We start from the raw sequence: 15,097 nt of genomic DNA, 5'->3' as shown, positions 1-15,097 counted from the left end.
GATCGCCTGTCACTCATCATTCAGGGGCATCATGCATGTCCAGGGCAGGGCATGGGGCTGAGTCCCACTGAGATAGGAAGCTCTCAGAGGTGGACGGGGTGGGGGGGGGGAAGGGCAGGCGGACCTTGCCCCGTCTCCCTGACCCGGGCTGCCCTGCCCTTCTCAGGAGCCACACTCAGCTGTCGGCTCTGACTCGGCTTCTCTCTGGGCAGTTGAGCTGGTTCGCACTCGCCTCTGTGCAGAACCACAGCCAACATTTCCCTTGGAGGCTGCAGTTGTCCCTCGCCTCCTCCTTGTCCCTCACCCTCACCTCCAGCCCACTCCCCACAGCTACACGGACACTTCTTGTCCCTTGAAGTGAATTATCAGGGACAGCACTTTTCCCTGGTTCCTCGCGCTGGTGAGGATTTCTCCCTGTTGTTACGTACATAAGCTCATCAGTGAGAATTTGGAAAAGAAATTAGGTGACACGTGTTCTCGTCAGAATGAGACTGAAGACGGTAATTTTCATTTTCCTACCTGTATCAGGATGAATTTGATTTGGTTACGTGTATTCAAAAAATATTGGTATCTTCACAAAATAAGAGTTATTTCTGCTACAAAAAAAAAGTTGGGAGGTACGTCATCTAGGATCCTCCTAGCTCTCTGCTCCACACGCTGAGGTATCTGGCTGTTGTCCCCAGAGCTCAAAGTGGCTCTTAGAACTCCAGCCATCACATCCATATCCCATATGCAGGATGGGACCTATAGGATTGACTTTACGTGGGGGTGGAGACCTGTTCTCTGTCCCCTGTTTCTGAGGCTCCACTGTTCCAAATACAGGGGTGCTTGTTTCTGCCGAACCATAGAAACTGGGGACTGTGCAGTTTTGAGGCGCTCTTGTGGCATCTCTCCCTTGGTTCCGTGGCCTTCTCTATTGCTCCTGCTTATTATTCTGTCTTTCCACAGTCTGCACCCCTCTTGTCCTCCAGGGGGAAGCGGGGTGAGTAATGCCCACCACATTCCTCTCGCAGCCACCTCGGAATCCCCTTCTAACAGCAGGACCTGGCGCAGACAGACCTTGCAGGCTGCCCAGGTCCTGCCTCAAAGATGCTCCTTGGTTTTCCAAAAATCTGTCTGTTTAGAGAAGCCAGGAGCTGAAGGGGGTTGGCTTCTAATGTTTCCAACCAAACTTTAAACGTGAAGTCCAGAATTGGAGGCAGGGAGTCAGGATCGATTCCCCACTAATAAGCACTAATAGCTCTCAATGGTGACGTTCCTGTTGAAGTTGGAGAATAGTGTGGCCCCAACAGACGGCAGCGAAGCCCCTTCTCTTCCCAGGTGGACATGGAAGCGTTCCTCACGCTCACCGACGGCGACCTGCAGGAGCTCGGCATTAAGACAGATGGATCCCGGCAGCAGATTTTGGCAGCCATCTCTGAGCTGAATGCAGGCAAGGTATTGTTCCCAGTCTCATTTCTCTCTTGTTCCAGGCTTCCGGGGGCTTCAGAGGGCTTCCTGGGACCTTCTTGGTCTCATTTTGGCTCCCCTGGCATATCTGACGGAGGCTGGCCCCACTTGCACAAGTCCCCAATCTCCCAGGGTGGCCTCCTCCCTTTCCTACCTGTGAGGTTGTTGCTCCTCAGATTCAGCTAAAACATTCCCTTGAGTAACCAGCCCAGTGGTGCACGCCTGTAATTCCAGGAGCCGAGGAGGCTGAGGCAGGAGGATCGCAAGTTCAAAGCCAGCCTCAGCAATGGAGAGGCACTAAGCAACTCAGTGAGAGCCTGCCTCTAAATAAAATAGAAGACAGGGCTGGGATGTGGCTCAGTGGTCGAGTGCCCCTGAGTTCAGTCCCTGGTGCCCACCCCCCTAAATACTGATATTCCCTTAGGTGACTTCCGCCCCCAGGAGCAGGTGTGGCCTCGGGAGCAGTTCAGGGGAGCCTGGGCTCACACAGTCCTGAGCCCGCCTGACCTGGCCTGGAATCCTGCTCTGAGCACACTCGGCTCTGAGCCTCACTGTCCCCATCTCTCGGGGTCCATAGGACAGGCGTGATGGGGTTGTCACGACAACCAGAAAGCCCAGCAGGACGCCTGGCACACAGAGCTGTCCATCACGGCTGTTGATATCGATCCCCCTCAAGTTTCTGTCTCATCCCCTTTAAAGCTGAGGATCAGTGGCGCCCCCACACCCCGACCAGAGGCCCACAGAAACCCAAAACAAAGGGGCCCCAAACTCAAGACCAAAAGGGTGGATCCCGCTCCTTTGTGAACATCCATGTGGGTGCTGCTGGGCTCCTGGCCGTGGCCTGTCCCCTCCCAGTGAGTCGCTGCTCACAGTGGCTTTCCCACGCTCGCCCTGCCAGCTGCCTGCCTGTGGGACGGCAGGGCCGTGGCTGCGGCTTTGCCGGCCTCCGTGTGCCGCCGTGGACATCTCTGCCTCGTGCCTTTCTGCCTTTCCCTCCCCGTTGTCCTGGGGCTGTGCTCCCTGCTCTAGGTCGGGGCAGAGAGCGTGATGGTTCTTTCCGTGTTTTGCTGGATTAAGCAGGAAACATTGAAGGGACGTCCTGCCCTGGCTGCAGGTGAATCTTCATGTAGCCCTTTATCCTGTACAGATCACTCGCGTCCTCAGCGGCCCTCGCCATAGCGCCCAGCCCACCCCCCCACCTCCCCCCACCCTGTGTCCCCTGGTGAAGCGCCATCTGGGCAGGGCTGGGTGCTGCCCACTCGTGTGCCAGTGGCCAGTGGAGGACAGAGCCTGCACCTGTCTCTGGCCTCTGGCTGCCACCCTTTCTGCTCCCTCCCAGCCCTACCCGGGCTGCCGTGGTTGTGACTGTTGTTATTGTGACCTGCCTGCAGGTGATGGGGTGACCCTTGAGGGTGATCTAGTGAACTCACTCGGGCATTCGCAAGGCTGGGGCTGTGCCTTCTGTTTGGTACCAGGGATTGAGCCCAGGGGTGCTTAACCACTGAGCCACATCCCCAGCCCTTTTTTATATTTTATTTAGAGACAGGCTCTTGCCGAGTTGCTTAGGGCCTCACTAAGTTGCAGAGGCTGGCTCTGAACTCGAGATCCTCCTGCTTCAGCCTCCCCAGCCGCTGGGATCACACCCAGCACCCAGAGGGGTGTTCCTCTTTGACTGTTTGTTCTTTCTCTTCTGAGCAGTCCTCACCTGGGCCCGGACAGCTCACTTTACAGGTAGGAAGGCCAAGGGTCAGAGATGGGCAGTGAGCCGACTTCAGACCCGTCGGTTTCTGCTCCACTCCTGGATGGGGAGGCCAGAGGAAGGTGAGGCAGTGCAGAGGTTGCTGCAGGTGGGCAGCTCTCTGCTGTCAGGAAGTGCATCAGCCAGCCACCTGAACCCCAGGTGGCTCACAGGGGGCGGTCAGCCAGGCACGGAAGTTTTGGAGCATGGATTTATTCGGGGAAAGAGCCCTGCCTGGCCCGGGTCTGTTGAGAGCAGAACTGCAGGAGTAGTGTGGTGCCGTGCCCGGGGCCCAGGGCACACTCACTCACGTGAGGCCATGGAAGCTGCTGAGGCTGGTTCCAAAGCAGCTTTGGAAATCAAAGCACAGAGAGATGGAGGAACTTGCCCAGGGTCACACAGGCCAGGATTGGAAACAGTTTGTGTCTGCCCATGTGTGCACACAGCCCTGCCATAGCTACCGCAGGCACACAAAGGAGAGCGTTCATTGCTGTGGGAGCTCTCGACTCTGTGGGGACTGGGAAGGCGGAGGCTGGGGAGACATTCTGAGGAGAGAGCAGAGGCTGAGACCTGAAAGAGGAGCTAGAGCCCTATGGGGCCCAAGGGCAGAGCAGACCAGGCTGAGGAGCACCTGTGCAAAGGCCCTGTGGTGGGAGGGTGTGGCACCTTCGAGGAACTCACAGAACAGTTGGAGCACAGAGAGCAAGTGGGCCAGAGGGTGCCGGGGGAGCCCTGAGCTTCAGATCCCTCTGCAGGGTTTTGTGCCAGATTCTTTTTTTATTTTAATGTGACTGAGATAAATTGGGATCTTCAATTTTACACCCTTCTTTCTTTAACAAGAAATCTACGCAGCTACCCGTGTCACTGATCTCTTTAATGTATTTGCCTGGATGCACTCAAATTGATTTTGTTTTCAAAAATCCTTCCTGATTGGGTATGTAAATACCCAAACTTTGTAGAAATAGTGCTGCAGGGGACAGCTCTGGGCATAAGACTTTCTGAAGATCTCCCTGGAGTAGCCTTAGAACAGATCCCTGAGCCTGAGAGCCTCGCTGTGTGCACTTCTCCCTGAACTTCTTTCCAGAAAGCCCCTGGCCGTGGTGTGGGGGTGGGCTCTCCTGCAGTCCCACCAGCATTGAGAACGGCAGTTTGTTTTCAATCATTATAAATTTGACAAACTCAACAAGGTACCTCGTTTTCATTTGCATTTCTTTAAGTACTAGGTTGATTGAATCCTTTTTTCTATATTTAATGGCCTTCGTTTGGGAGGGGGGTTTGTTTTATTTTCCTTTTGAGAATTTTCAGGCAGGGCCTTTGGAATCAGGGATTTTTTTTAAAGGGAAGTTATCCGATCGTCTTGGGTTGGCCTTGGACGCGGAGTGATTATGGTCTTTATTATCTACAGCTCCCTCCTGGGGTCAGGAGGCAGTGGGCAGGGAACCCGTCTCGCCCTGACCTCATTTCTCAGCAGTTATGGCTCAGGTGGCGAATAATGAAGCTCTCGCTGTCCCTGCTTCCCAGCCCTGTTCATGATCTCAGGTGGCACTTCATAGTCTCCCCGGAGGTTGCGCTCACCCCATTTTGCAGATATTCAGTGGAACAGGGGCGGGTCTGGGTGCCACTGTGCGTCACTGGTGGGTGGGGATTCCAGGCCTGCCCACGGCGCCCTGCAGCCTGCAGATGTCTGTGGCTGGAATCCTGGCACCTTTATCAGCTTATTGAAGGTGATCTGCCAGGATCAGGGCACATGGGCAGAAGCTTGCCGCCCTCCCAGGGGCGTGGGAGGCCCGGCCACCACAACAGGTCCCTGCACAGGGGTCTGGAGAGGGGGCCCTCTAGGCTGTGGGGAGGGTATAAAAAAAAAAAAAAAAGCCAGATGCAGTGGCACACGCCTGTAATCCCAGCAGCTCGGGAGGCTGAGGAAGGAGGACGGCGAGTTCAAAGCCAGCCTCAGCAATGGCGAAGTGCTAAGCAACTCAGTGACACTCTGTCTCTAAATAAAATACAAAATAGGGCTGGGGATGTGGCTCAGTGGTTGAGTGCCCCTGAGTTCAATCCATGGTACCCTCCACCAAAAAACAGAATGAAATTTTTAAAAAAAATTGGTTTTTTTTTTTGAGTTTTGTAATTTTGTCTTTTTTAAAAATTGATTTTATTTCTTTAAATATACGACAGTGGTATGCATTATAATTCTTAATACACATTTTGTCTTTTTTGTTTATTCTTTTTAGTTGTACGTGACAGTAGAGTGTGCTTTGACACATCATACATACATGGAGTATAACTTCCCATTTCTGTGGTTGCACATGATGTGGATTTACACTGGTCATGTATTCGTATATAAGCATAGGAAAGTTATGTCCAGTTTATTCTGCTGTCTTTCTCATTCCCATCTTTCACACCCCACCTACTGTGAGTCAGCATCCTCGAGTCAGAGAAAACATTCAGCCTTTGTTTTTTGGGGATTGGCTTATTTCACTTAGCATGATAGTTTCCAGTTCCATCCATTTACTTGCAAATGGCATAATTTCACAAATACTCCATTGTGTATTTGTACCCCATTTTATTTATCCATTTATCTGTTGAAGGGTTCCTAGGTTGGTCCCATAGCTTAGCTCTCGTGAATTGAGCTGCTGTAAACATTGGTATGGCTGCGTCACTGTAGTGTGCCGATTTGAAGTCCTTTGGGTATATACCGAGGAGTAGAGTAACTGTGATGGATCCATTCCAAGTTTAAAGTCTGGGCTCATTCTGTGGACTTTAAAATTTATTTTGCCTTTTTACTCTCAGCTGAGATCATACATTTTTAATTTGCTTTGTGTTTCCACCATATTTATTTGTTGACTTAGAAATCTATGCTGACTCCACCCTGCTGCCTTCCAGGGGCAGGACCTGCCTGTCTCCTCAGCCCACACAGGTCCCACGTCCATAGCACCCATCTGGGTCACTGATAGGGTCCCATTTTATAAATGGGGAAACCAAGGTCCAGAGGGATGGGGTGTCCTGCTCAGGGTCACCGGGTAGTAATGGGAGAGGTGGGATGTGAACCTTCTCCACCTCTGGCTCCTGCTGCCTCTTGTCCTGGAGTTCAGTGGACTTAACTAGAAGCGTCCACATCTGTTTCCTGGGGGTAGGAGACTGTGGTAGTGCTGCCGTCGAACTCTCTGGAAAGACACAGAGACAGGCAGGGAGACAACCCCCCAGACAAGCTGGCCCTACCCAGCCTTGTTGGGGGCTAAGGACCCCTGCACCCTGGGTTCTCTCCAGCCCTGGCAGCGGGGAAGTGGCGCGGGGAGAGCCTGGCTTGGCCTGTTTTTTACTCAGCGTGGGACTCTCTTAATTAGGTAATTTATGTCCCCCAAGACGCCCCGGGGGCTTTTCAGGTATGAGCGGAGCATTAGCCACACTGTGTCACTGAATCCTTGGTTAAAAGAGTTAACGTGTCTGTTTCCATCCCCTCCACAGGGACGCGAGAGGCAGATCTTGCAGGAGACCATTCACAACTTCCACTCTTCCTTTGAGAGCAGCGCCAGCAACACCAGGGCCCCCGGCAGCAGCCCCTGTACGTGACTCACACTCCCTGTCGCTCCTTGCCCTGGCAGTGCCGTGAGCCCTCTGTGCCCTGGGACCCCTGCACGAGGCCAGGGCCCTGCTTCCAGCAGCTGCCCTGTCTCCACTGAGCCCTGTCCCCTCTCTCCCTCTGTGAGACGTCCCTCCCCGGCCCCTGCTCACTGGTCAGGATGCCCCTTGCTGTGAGAGCTTCCCCCACACACATCTACTGTCCTGTGAGAAAGGGACCGTCCAGTTGTGTGCTTCTGTAGGCACGAGGCTTCACTTGGTGGCTCAGAGACCCAGCTCCTTTCATTGGTGCCCTGCCATCCCTGGGAGCAGAGGCCCTGCTTCTGGCTGCCACAGAGGGACTGGGATGGTGGTGACAGGCAGATGGCACAGCCTGCGTGCCCCTGCCTTGGTCATTCCTGCTCATTCCCCTGGCCCTGGTCAGCACATGGTCCCACTGGCATGCAGAGGAGGCTGGGGGACATAGCTCCAATGGCTTCCCGGCAGCACTGGGCTCTGGGAAGTGGGCATTAGAGCCTCCACCTCGTCCTTCCTAAGGGACGCCTTTCTCGACACCCTCACGCCCACAGAGCCACTCCTGCTGCTGCTGGGGTCCCTGTGCATGGAGTGTCCCTGCTCTCCCTGGCGACAGCATGCCACGGGCATTCAGAGGTCCACGTCCAGCGCAGATTCTCCAGCACAGAGGCAGCGCTCCTGGGTGGGGAGGAGGCTTGGTGCCCATCCCTCCTTGTCTGGCCTTGGCCAGGACAGGCTTGGGATGCACCTGGCCGCCTGCGTCACACAGGACAGTCCACTTGCACATAGAGACAGGAGATGGAGGTGTCACCTTGTGGAGGGGCTTTGGGACTCCAATTTTCTAGGCAAAGGTGTGAAGAATCTGAAATTTCTTCTACACCCTGTTAATGCTGTTTCCCAAAAGTGGATTGGCTCACGTGTTTTTCTACCATGTCATATTTTGACTACAAAAATCCAGTCACTAGATTATACGCCAGGTGCCAGGTATGCAGAGACCAGCCAGGGCCTTCCACCCTGGCGGATCTTGACAGGCAGGAGGCCTCTCAACGCTGGGCCCCGGCTTTCCAGGAAGCAGGTAGAGAGGAAAGAGCTTGTGCTAGGGCTCAGGGTCAGGATCACACCCAGCTATGCCCTGGCCTAGTATGGCAGGGACAGGTCATTTGGCCTCTGGGCCAGAGCTCAGACCCCAGTGCATAAAGTACTTGGTTCACAGAGTTCTGATGCTTACCATGAGCTGTGCCAGGCCATCTGTCACCTGTCCCTCCTCTGGCCCTCACAGCCCAACCCCCCATGCTGTCTTTTGGAGGCATTTGTCACCACACTGCCCAGAGCCTCGTGATTCTCCCCTCTGCCTGACCATCTGCCGAGTGTCCTCAGCCCCCACCTCAGAAGCCCCCTTTCCATGGGAACGAAGACAAAACATCTTGTTTCAGCCACTCAGACAGCTGTATGGAGGGTCCTGTAAGGGGGACATGCTTATTGAGACCTGTCGTGTGCCCAAGCTTCTCTGCATTGTCATTTGTCCTCACTGCCACCCCAGAGGTGGCCTTGTTCAAACCCCTTCTGAACATGGGGATGCAGATTCAGAAGGAAGGAAGCTGCTCTTGTCACCTGCTGTAGAAGGAGGACCTGGCGGGCCTCCCCCTCACTCCTGTAGACTCTCAGACTAGACACACTGGTGACTGGCTGGCGTCTTCAGGGTCACCGCAGGCCCAGGGCTGTTTACCCACAGTGACGTGCCTTGAGGCCTCGCAGCTCCTCTTGCTGTGGGACTTCTTTTCTGTCACCCACGTACTGATGCAGAGTCACTCAGGTGAGTTTGGTGGAGCACCTGTGAAGCACAGGAGTGCAGCTGGGTCACCTTCTCAGAGGCACACCTCGCCCTGATCTGCTGACCCTGGACAGAGCAGGGCTGGCCACCCCCCACCCCCCAGCACATGGAAGTTGAGGCTCCGGGTGGCTCGTGTCTCGTCGGCGCCACTGGACTCAAGGTTTTCCTCCCAGACGGTTTGTGTCCTGGTGGGGAGAGACCCCGGTCCCCCTGTCTGGGCCCTCCTCCCTCACAGTGGTCCAGCCGCCTCCAGGAGGCTGTTCCCCTCCCCGGGACCTTCACCAGTGTTTCCCAAAGTATGCTCCTTGGGGCATCAGCGTGGCGGGATGTCAGTGGGTTCTTTGTGAAGAGAGATGAAGGGGACGTGCGTGTGCCCCAGCAGGTGGGGTTCAAGTGCAGCTGCTCTGCCTGCAGCATACTAGGCCTCCAACAGGTCACTAGCTCATGGCCTTCTCCACGCTTCTCCAGGTACCCTTGGGCAGCACTGGGGAAGCCCTGGGCACGCAGGGCCTCAGCCAGGTCGGGGTCCCTGGGAACCACCTCTCCTCTCCACAGATGTGGCCTGTGGTGGTGGGACACCAGGGTGAGGGAGTCTCCTGCCTTTGAGCAAGTGGGGGCCCTGCTCAGAGGGCTTCTGTCCTAGGGTCTCCCCTAGAGTGGAGCGCGTCCTGCTGGCAGGTGCTGGGTGTCTGAGGCCCTGCTGGCCAGAGGAAGGCTCCCGCCACTTCAGGTCCTGCAGGAAGTTGGCCTTGCCATTCATTCACAGGAAGTTAACTGAGCATCTACCCTGGGCCAGCCCTAGGCTCGTGCTCTGGATCCATAGAGGAAGACTCCTCTCGGCCCTCAGAGAGCTGCAGTGCTTGAGAGGAGCCAAGCGCAGGAGCAGAACTGTTAGGGCCCTCACAGGAGCCGAGTGACAATGGTGTTTGCAGTTCATGGCACAAAGACAGCCCTCTCTGAAGGGCCCAAGCTCGACCTGGGCAGGCCCTGGGCCGGGAGCTGGAGCTGGTCCTGTAGGGCAGTTCTGGGCACAGCAGCAGGCAGGGAGGGGAATTGGCATCCTAAGCCAGGGACAGTGCTGCACAGACGGCAGACACCTGTGTGGGTGACGTATTGTCAGGGAGCGGGGTAAGTGAGGTATTTGTCTTTCTGATTTTCAGTCCTTTGGTACATGTAGAAGCAAAGCATTATTCTGGGAAGAACTGATGCAGAGGCAGACCTAGCCCTGGCTTGGCTCAGCCATTTCTCATTGGCTATTCAGGCATTTTTCTCCATCTCATTGAGTCTCAGTTTGCATTTTGGTTACCAGGGTCTAGGCTGTCCCCAGGGGGCTGGGAATCAGAGAAGGTGAGAAAACCCTTTTCACGCGGGAGCTGTGCAGACACGAGGAAGCTCCAAGATGGTTGCACATTTTCATCTTCCTTCTTCTCTCTTCCTCTCCTCCTCTCCCTCCTTCCCCCTGACCCCTTTCTTCCCTCCCACCTGTCCCTATACAGCCGTAGCTGGGTGGGTGAGACCAGAGGAAGCAACCTCCAGCAAGAGGTAGCAGCAGCTTTGATGGCTCTGCTGGCATCAGAGCCCCAAGGAGTGGAGAGTTGTCCGGTGGATCCCTGCCCTCCGGCTGGTGCCTATGTCACTGGGATTCCTGGCAAGGTGGACAGAAAGAAGGAAGGCTGGCCCAGTCATCGGAGCCGATCCAGCAGGCAGAGAGGGAACCTCATGATTGCTCCTGCCGTAGAGACACCTGAAGACATGGTGTAGGCCGGGCCCACAGCTGGACGGCTGTGGACATCCACCCTGAGCTGTGCACCCAAGTAAGCGCCACCGGAGGGGCCCTTCCTGAAAAGACTCTGCAGGCCAGATGAAGGTGACATCTGCAGAAGGTGGAGCAGCCTCCCGTGGCCACCCTTGTGCATTCGAAGCAAGTTAATCGTGTCTTATTAACCCTCGGGTCCTGCTCGACCTGTAAAGAGACCTGGTGTTTCCCTAATAAAGTTGACACCCATTCCACAGGCCTGGCTCGGGCGGTGAGCTCCTCCCAGGTGAGTGGGGGGTGGTCCCCGGCCCTTGAGAGTTCTGCACTTGATGGTGTTTCTTGAGGGCTCACCGGGCCCCCTGCTGGCCTCAAGGTGCTCTGCTCCTCTTAAGAGTGGACTTTGGCCCACCTTCCCTTCAGCTCCTCGGCTGAGAGGCCAAATGGATGGTGGGCCACAGAGCTTGGGGATGACAGAGGGGAAATAGGTGAAGAACCCGCAGGGTGAGCACAGGACGCCAGTGTCTTCAGGTGACCCTCGCCCCCCAGCTGGGCTGGCTTCCTGAGGCCACAGGTGCCCATATCCTGTTGGACCTCAGGAGCCTTCTCACCAGGGCTGATGGACACAGGGCCAGAATGCCATTGGGGTGGGGGGGGCTAGAATAGGTTCCCATCTTCCTCATGTCAAACGTTTCTTATTATATTGTTATTTCCATGTAGGATTTTGAAAGGTTTTCCTCTGCCAAACTGTGAATGTTAAATAAGGGTGGCTTGTCTTCCGCCTTTGTGCACGTGAGAGGTATAAACGCGGCTCAAGAGTTCTCCCAGCAGTAGCTGTTAGGGAGCCAGCCCCCGGGTGGCCAGGAGCTGCTGGGAACCGCCGTGCCTGGTCCTCACAGGAACCCCCTGTGACTTACAGCTCCCCTCTTTTCAATTTGAGGCTCCAGAGGACACTGAGAGCCACCAGCCTCACCCAGGACAAGCACAGCTAACAAGGGACACTTTGGTTTGAGTGCGAGTCTCCCCTCCAAGTTCACCGAGTCTTCGTGGGTCTCAGTACTCCTAATGTGCCCAGCCCCGAGGAGCATCAGGAAAGCAGGGTGGGGTCTGGGGGAGGGGGCGTGGGGCCCTGGGCCCCAGAGGTCAGAGCAAGGGAACTGGGAGGCTGTGGGCAAGAGGCCAGCTGCCCAAGAACACTCCAAGGACCAGAGCTGCTGGCGGGAGGCGTCCCCCAGGTGGTGCCAGAGTCCAGGAGCCTAGGCCAGGGTGGCCCGAGAGGAAGCAGGAGATGTGGGCGAGGAGTGGAGCAGGCAAGCGGCTCCACACACCACTGCAGGTGGAGTGAGGGCGGCGGTGAGCTTTCCTGACACCTTTCCTGACACTGAGTACAAGGGTGGCCTAAGGCCTTGATCCTGATGACCTTTCTTGTTGGGCAGGGGCAGGGGCAGGGGGCAGTGACGGGAGTTTCAGTTTCACAGATGTGTGAAGTTGAAGTCAGAGAAGCACTTCTGGGTGAATGTTGAGGTCCCGTCCAACCTCTTGACTGTAGAAAAGCTGTCATGGGAAGGGGAGTGGTTCTTCAATAAGTTAAACAGAAGCCAGCAGCTCCCCTCTCCAGTGTATGCTGCAAAGACATGCAAATCGGTATGCAAACAAGGACTTGTCTGTGAATGTTGATGGCACAGTTCACAGTCAGCAAAAGGTGCAGACAACTCCTATCCATCAATGGATGAATGGACAAACAGGTGGTCTGTCTACAGAATGGAGCATTATTTAGCCCCCCAAAAAAAAAAAAAAAAACGAATGATATAGGGGCTGGGGCTGTAGCTCAGTGGTAGAGTCCTGCCTAGAATGTGGGATGCACTGGGTTCAATCCTCACCACAACATAAAATAAATAAATAAAGATATTGTGTCCGTCTACTACTGAAAAAAAAAAAAAAAAGGGATGAAACACTGGTCACATGCCACAGCCTGGATGAACCTTGAGAACCTAAGCAGAAGAGGTCAGCCACAAAGATCTTCATATTATGTGACTCCATTGATGTGGGATATGCAGAATAGGAGACTCCTCCAAGGTAGAAAGCAGACGCAGGCTGTCACCAGCTGAGGGCCAGGAGAATGGGGAGTGACTGCTAATGTGCGCGTTTCCTTGAGGGTAAAGAAAATTCTAGAATTAGATAACGGTGATGACTGGACAACAGCAGGGATGAACTGAAAGCTTCTTACTGTAGACGTCACAGTGATCATGAAACTTCGTGTCCCAGGGGTGTCACCACAGTAGAGCAGACCTGGAAGGTCACCGGAGGACATGGCCAGCCTTGCACCCTCAGCCTTGCTCACCTAACTCGTCAGTGGAAGGGCTTGTGCCTGTTCTCGGTGGTCCTCTCCTTCCTGTCCAGTGCCCCCTCTGGTCTCAAGTCAGTGTCCCCGGTTAATGCTTCACAAGAGCCCTGAATGCGGTGGCCCCGGGTCTAGTGAGGGACGGGCCCTTTGGGATGGAAGGTCTCTGGGGCTTTGGGTCCGCCCGTGCCCTGTGCCCTCTGGCCCCTTCTGCAGGCCGCCTGTCTCTCTGGGCTGTGGAGCCGAGCTGCTCCTTCGCCCACTTGCTGCTCTCAGAATAACTGTCTCCACTTTCTCGCAATGGCAACCTCTCGGGCGGAGGAGAGTTTTCAGCAGCGGCCATGGCAGGGACCCGGGCGGACGGAGGGCAGACAGTTCCACGCTCAGGGGATGGCTGCGCTGTCTGCACCCCTGGCCCTGCCCTTGCTCCTTTCCCGAAGCGCCGTCCTGCTGGTCCTCTTCCGCTGAGGTCCGACCTCAGGCCAATCCCTAGGCTGCAGGCTGATCCCCTCGGGGGCCCTTCCAAGGGCCCACTTGTGGTGAGGGTGCCACAAGCTGAGGCCGTGTTCCTGGAGGGGGACCCTGCAGTGCAGAGGGACCTGGCAGTGGGGGCTGCGGATGGCTTTGGGAGCCAGAGGGCCAGGCTGACCCGAGTCCTCACCAGGGGCTGAGGTCAAGGACCTGAGTTGGAGGGACCTGTCCGGGAGTTGACACCCAGGGATGCAGCCATCCTCAGCAGTGGGCCACCATCAAGGCGCAGGAGAGGCCCCAGCAGGTAAAGCCAAGTCCCCACCTTGTGCTCCACGGGCTGGTGTGGGACTAGCCACACGGCTCAGCTTCCTGGGCCCTCTGAAGTCCTGACTCTTTTTTTCTCTCACTGTGCCATCGGGGCCAGGTCGTAGGAACTCCTTGTTATCAGAATGGTGTGACTCCGCACACCACACTGACCGTCCCAGAGTGAGTGGCAGTCAGGGGAGTCAGACCAGGCTGCTGTCCTTCCCCAAGTCTGCACTCCTTTAATTCCGATGTCTGAGGTACCATTGGTGCCACCCAGTGCACAGAGGGGGAAAGTGAGACCCAGGGAAGTTGAGTGACCTGTCTAACGCTACTTAGTGCACCTGATTCATTCCATGAACCACATTATTATATAAAGAAAAGCAGAGCAAAGAAAGCAAGAGTTGGGTGGGGTCAGGCAAGGGGAGCAGAGGACAGGCCGGTGTTGGAGCTATCATGCACTTCCACAGGTCACTTAGTAGATCTGAGTCACACCAGTTATTTTTGAATAAATTTCAGTTTTACTTTTAAAGAATTGCACAGGCCCTGATCAGCGAGGGTCTTTTGTCATGTAGAGTGTAACAGGGACATTTTTATGTTGAGATCCCATAATCAGGCTCACCTTTCACCAGAGCCCAGTCTGCCTGCCAGAATGTGCCGGCTGGGGGACAGAGGGGCCCTTCTGACAGAGACCTCACACCTGGAAAAATCCTCCAAATGGGCTCCCCGTGGGGCCACTAAGCTTCTTGAGCTTCCTCCTGATGGCTCTCTGCAAGATGAATCATTCATGACCCTCGCTGGGAGCCCTGTGTGGGGGCTCAGGCCTGCAATCCCAACCACTCAGGAACCAGAGGCAGGAGGATCCAAAGTGGGAGGCCAGCCTGAGACCCTGCCCCAAAACACAGAAAGGGCTGGGGATGGAGCTCAGTGGTAGAGCGCTTGCCTGGCCGGTGTGAGGCCTGGGCTCCATCCCCAGCCACACACACACACACACACACACACACACACACACACACACACCTGCTCTGTGTTCTCCTAGCTGCAGCCACACACACACACACACACACACACACACACACACACACACACACACACACACCTGCTCCGTGTTCTCCTAGCTGCAGCCTTGCCACTCAATGTATGATCGGTGGATAGTCAGCTTTGGCATGCCCAGGGCATTCGTAAGAAGTGCAGGCCCTCCAAGGCCCCAGGGGAGCCGGGCACGTACCACAGCAGGGTGAGAACCAGTACTTTCATGCATGTGGGCGCTCCGATGCAGTCGCCCCTCCACAGAGGGTTACATGAATAGTTAGGGTGGAACTGAGCCTCAGTCAAGCTTCTCTGGTCTCTGCCACTCTGTTAGTGTTTCCCCTGGTGTCACATGCATATTTATTCAATTTTCTAATCCATCCAGAGGTTCCATTGTTACCACCCATTTTATGGAGGAGGAAAGTAAAGCACAGAGAAGGCAAGTAACTTGCCTGAAGATGCCCTGTATTGATCTAGGTCCAGGGACCCTACGGATTGCTCACCGTGAAGCAATCCTGAGCAGAGTGGACGGTCTGCAGGGGAAGGAGATCCCTATTCATCCTGGTGTAGTGGACCCCACGTGAGGTC

At 55.4% G+C, this 15,097-nt stretch overlaps 1 protein-coding gene across 1 annotated transcript in view; it reads left to right on the top strand.

The window, feature by feature from the left end:
* The window catches only part of Anks6 (ankyrin repeat and sterile alpha motif domain containing 6), a 46,950-nt gene extending 36,337 nt beyond the window's left edge, over positions 1 to 10,613 (top strand). The window contains exons 14-16 of the mRNA XM_077797929.1: positions 1,321 to 1,437; positions 6,653 to 6,749; positions 10,109 to 10,613. Coding sequence (XP_077654055.1) covers positions 1,321 to 1,437; positions 6,653 to 6,749; positions 10,109 to 10,158 — 264 coding nt within the window. The 3' untranslated portion in view covers positions 10,159 to 10,613. The remainder of the gene's footprint in view (positions 1 to 1,320; positions 1,438 to 6,652; positions 6,750 to 10,108) is intronic.
* Positions 10,614 to 15,097: the final 4,484 nt, after the last annotated feature.

This window comes from Urocitellus parryii, chromosome 4 (assembly GCF_045843805.1).
Source record: "Urocitellus parryii isolate mUroPar1 chromosome 4, mUroPar1.hap1, whole genome shotgun sequence".
Classification (NCBI taxonomy): domain Eukaryota; kingdom Metazoa; phylum Chordata; class Mammalia; order Rodentia; family Sciuridae; genus Urocitellus; species Urocitellus parryii.
The sequence above is the reverse complement of the archived record's forward strand: the minus strand, read 5'-3'. Positions and strand labels throughout refer to the sequence as shown.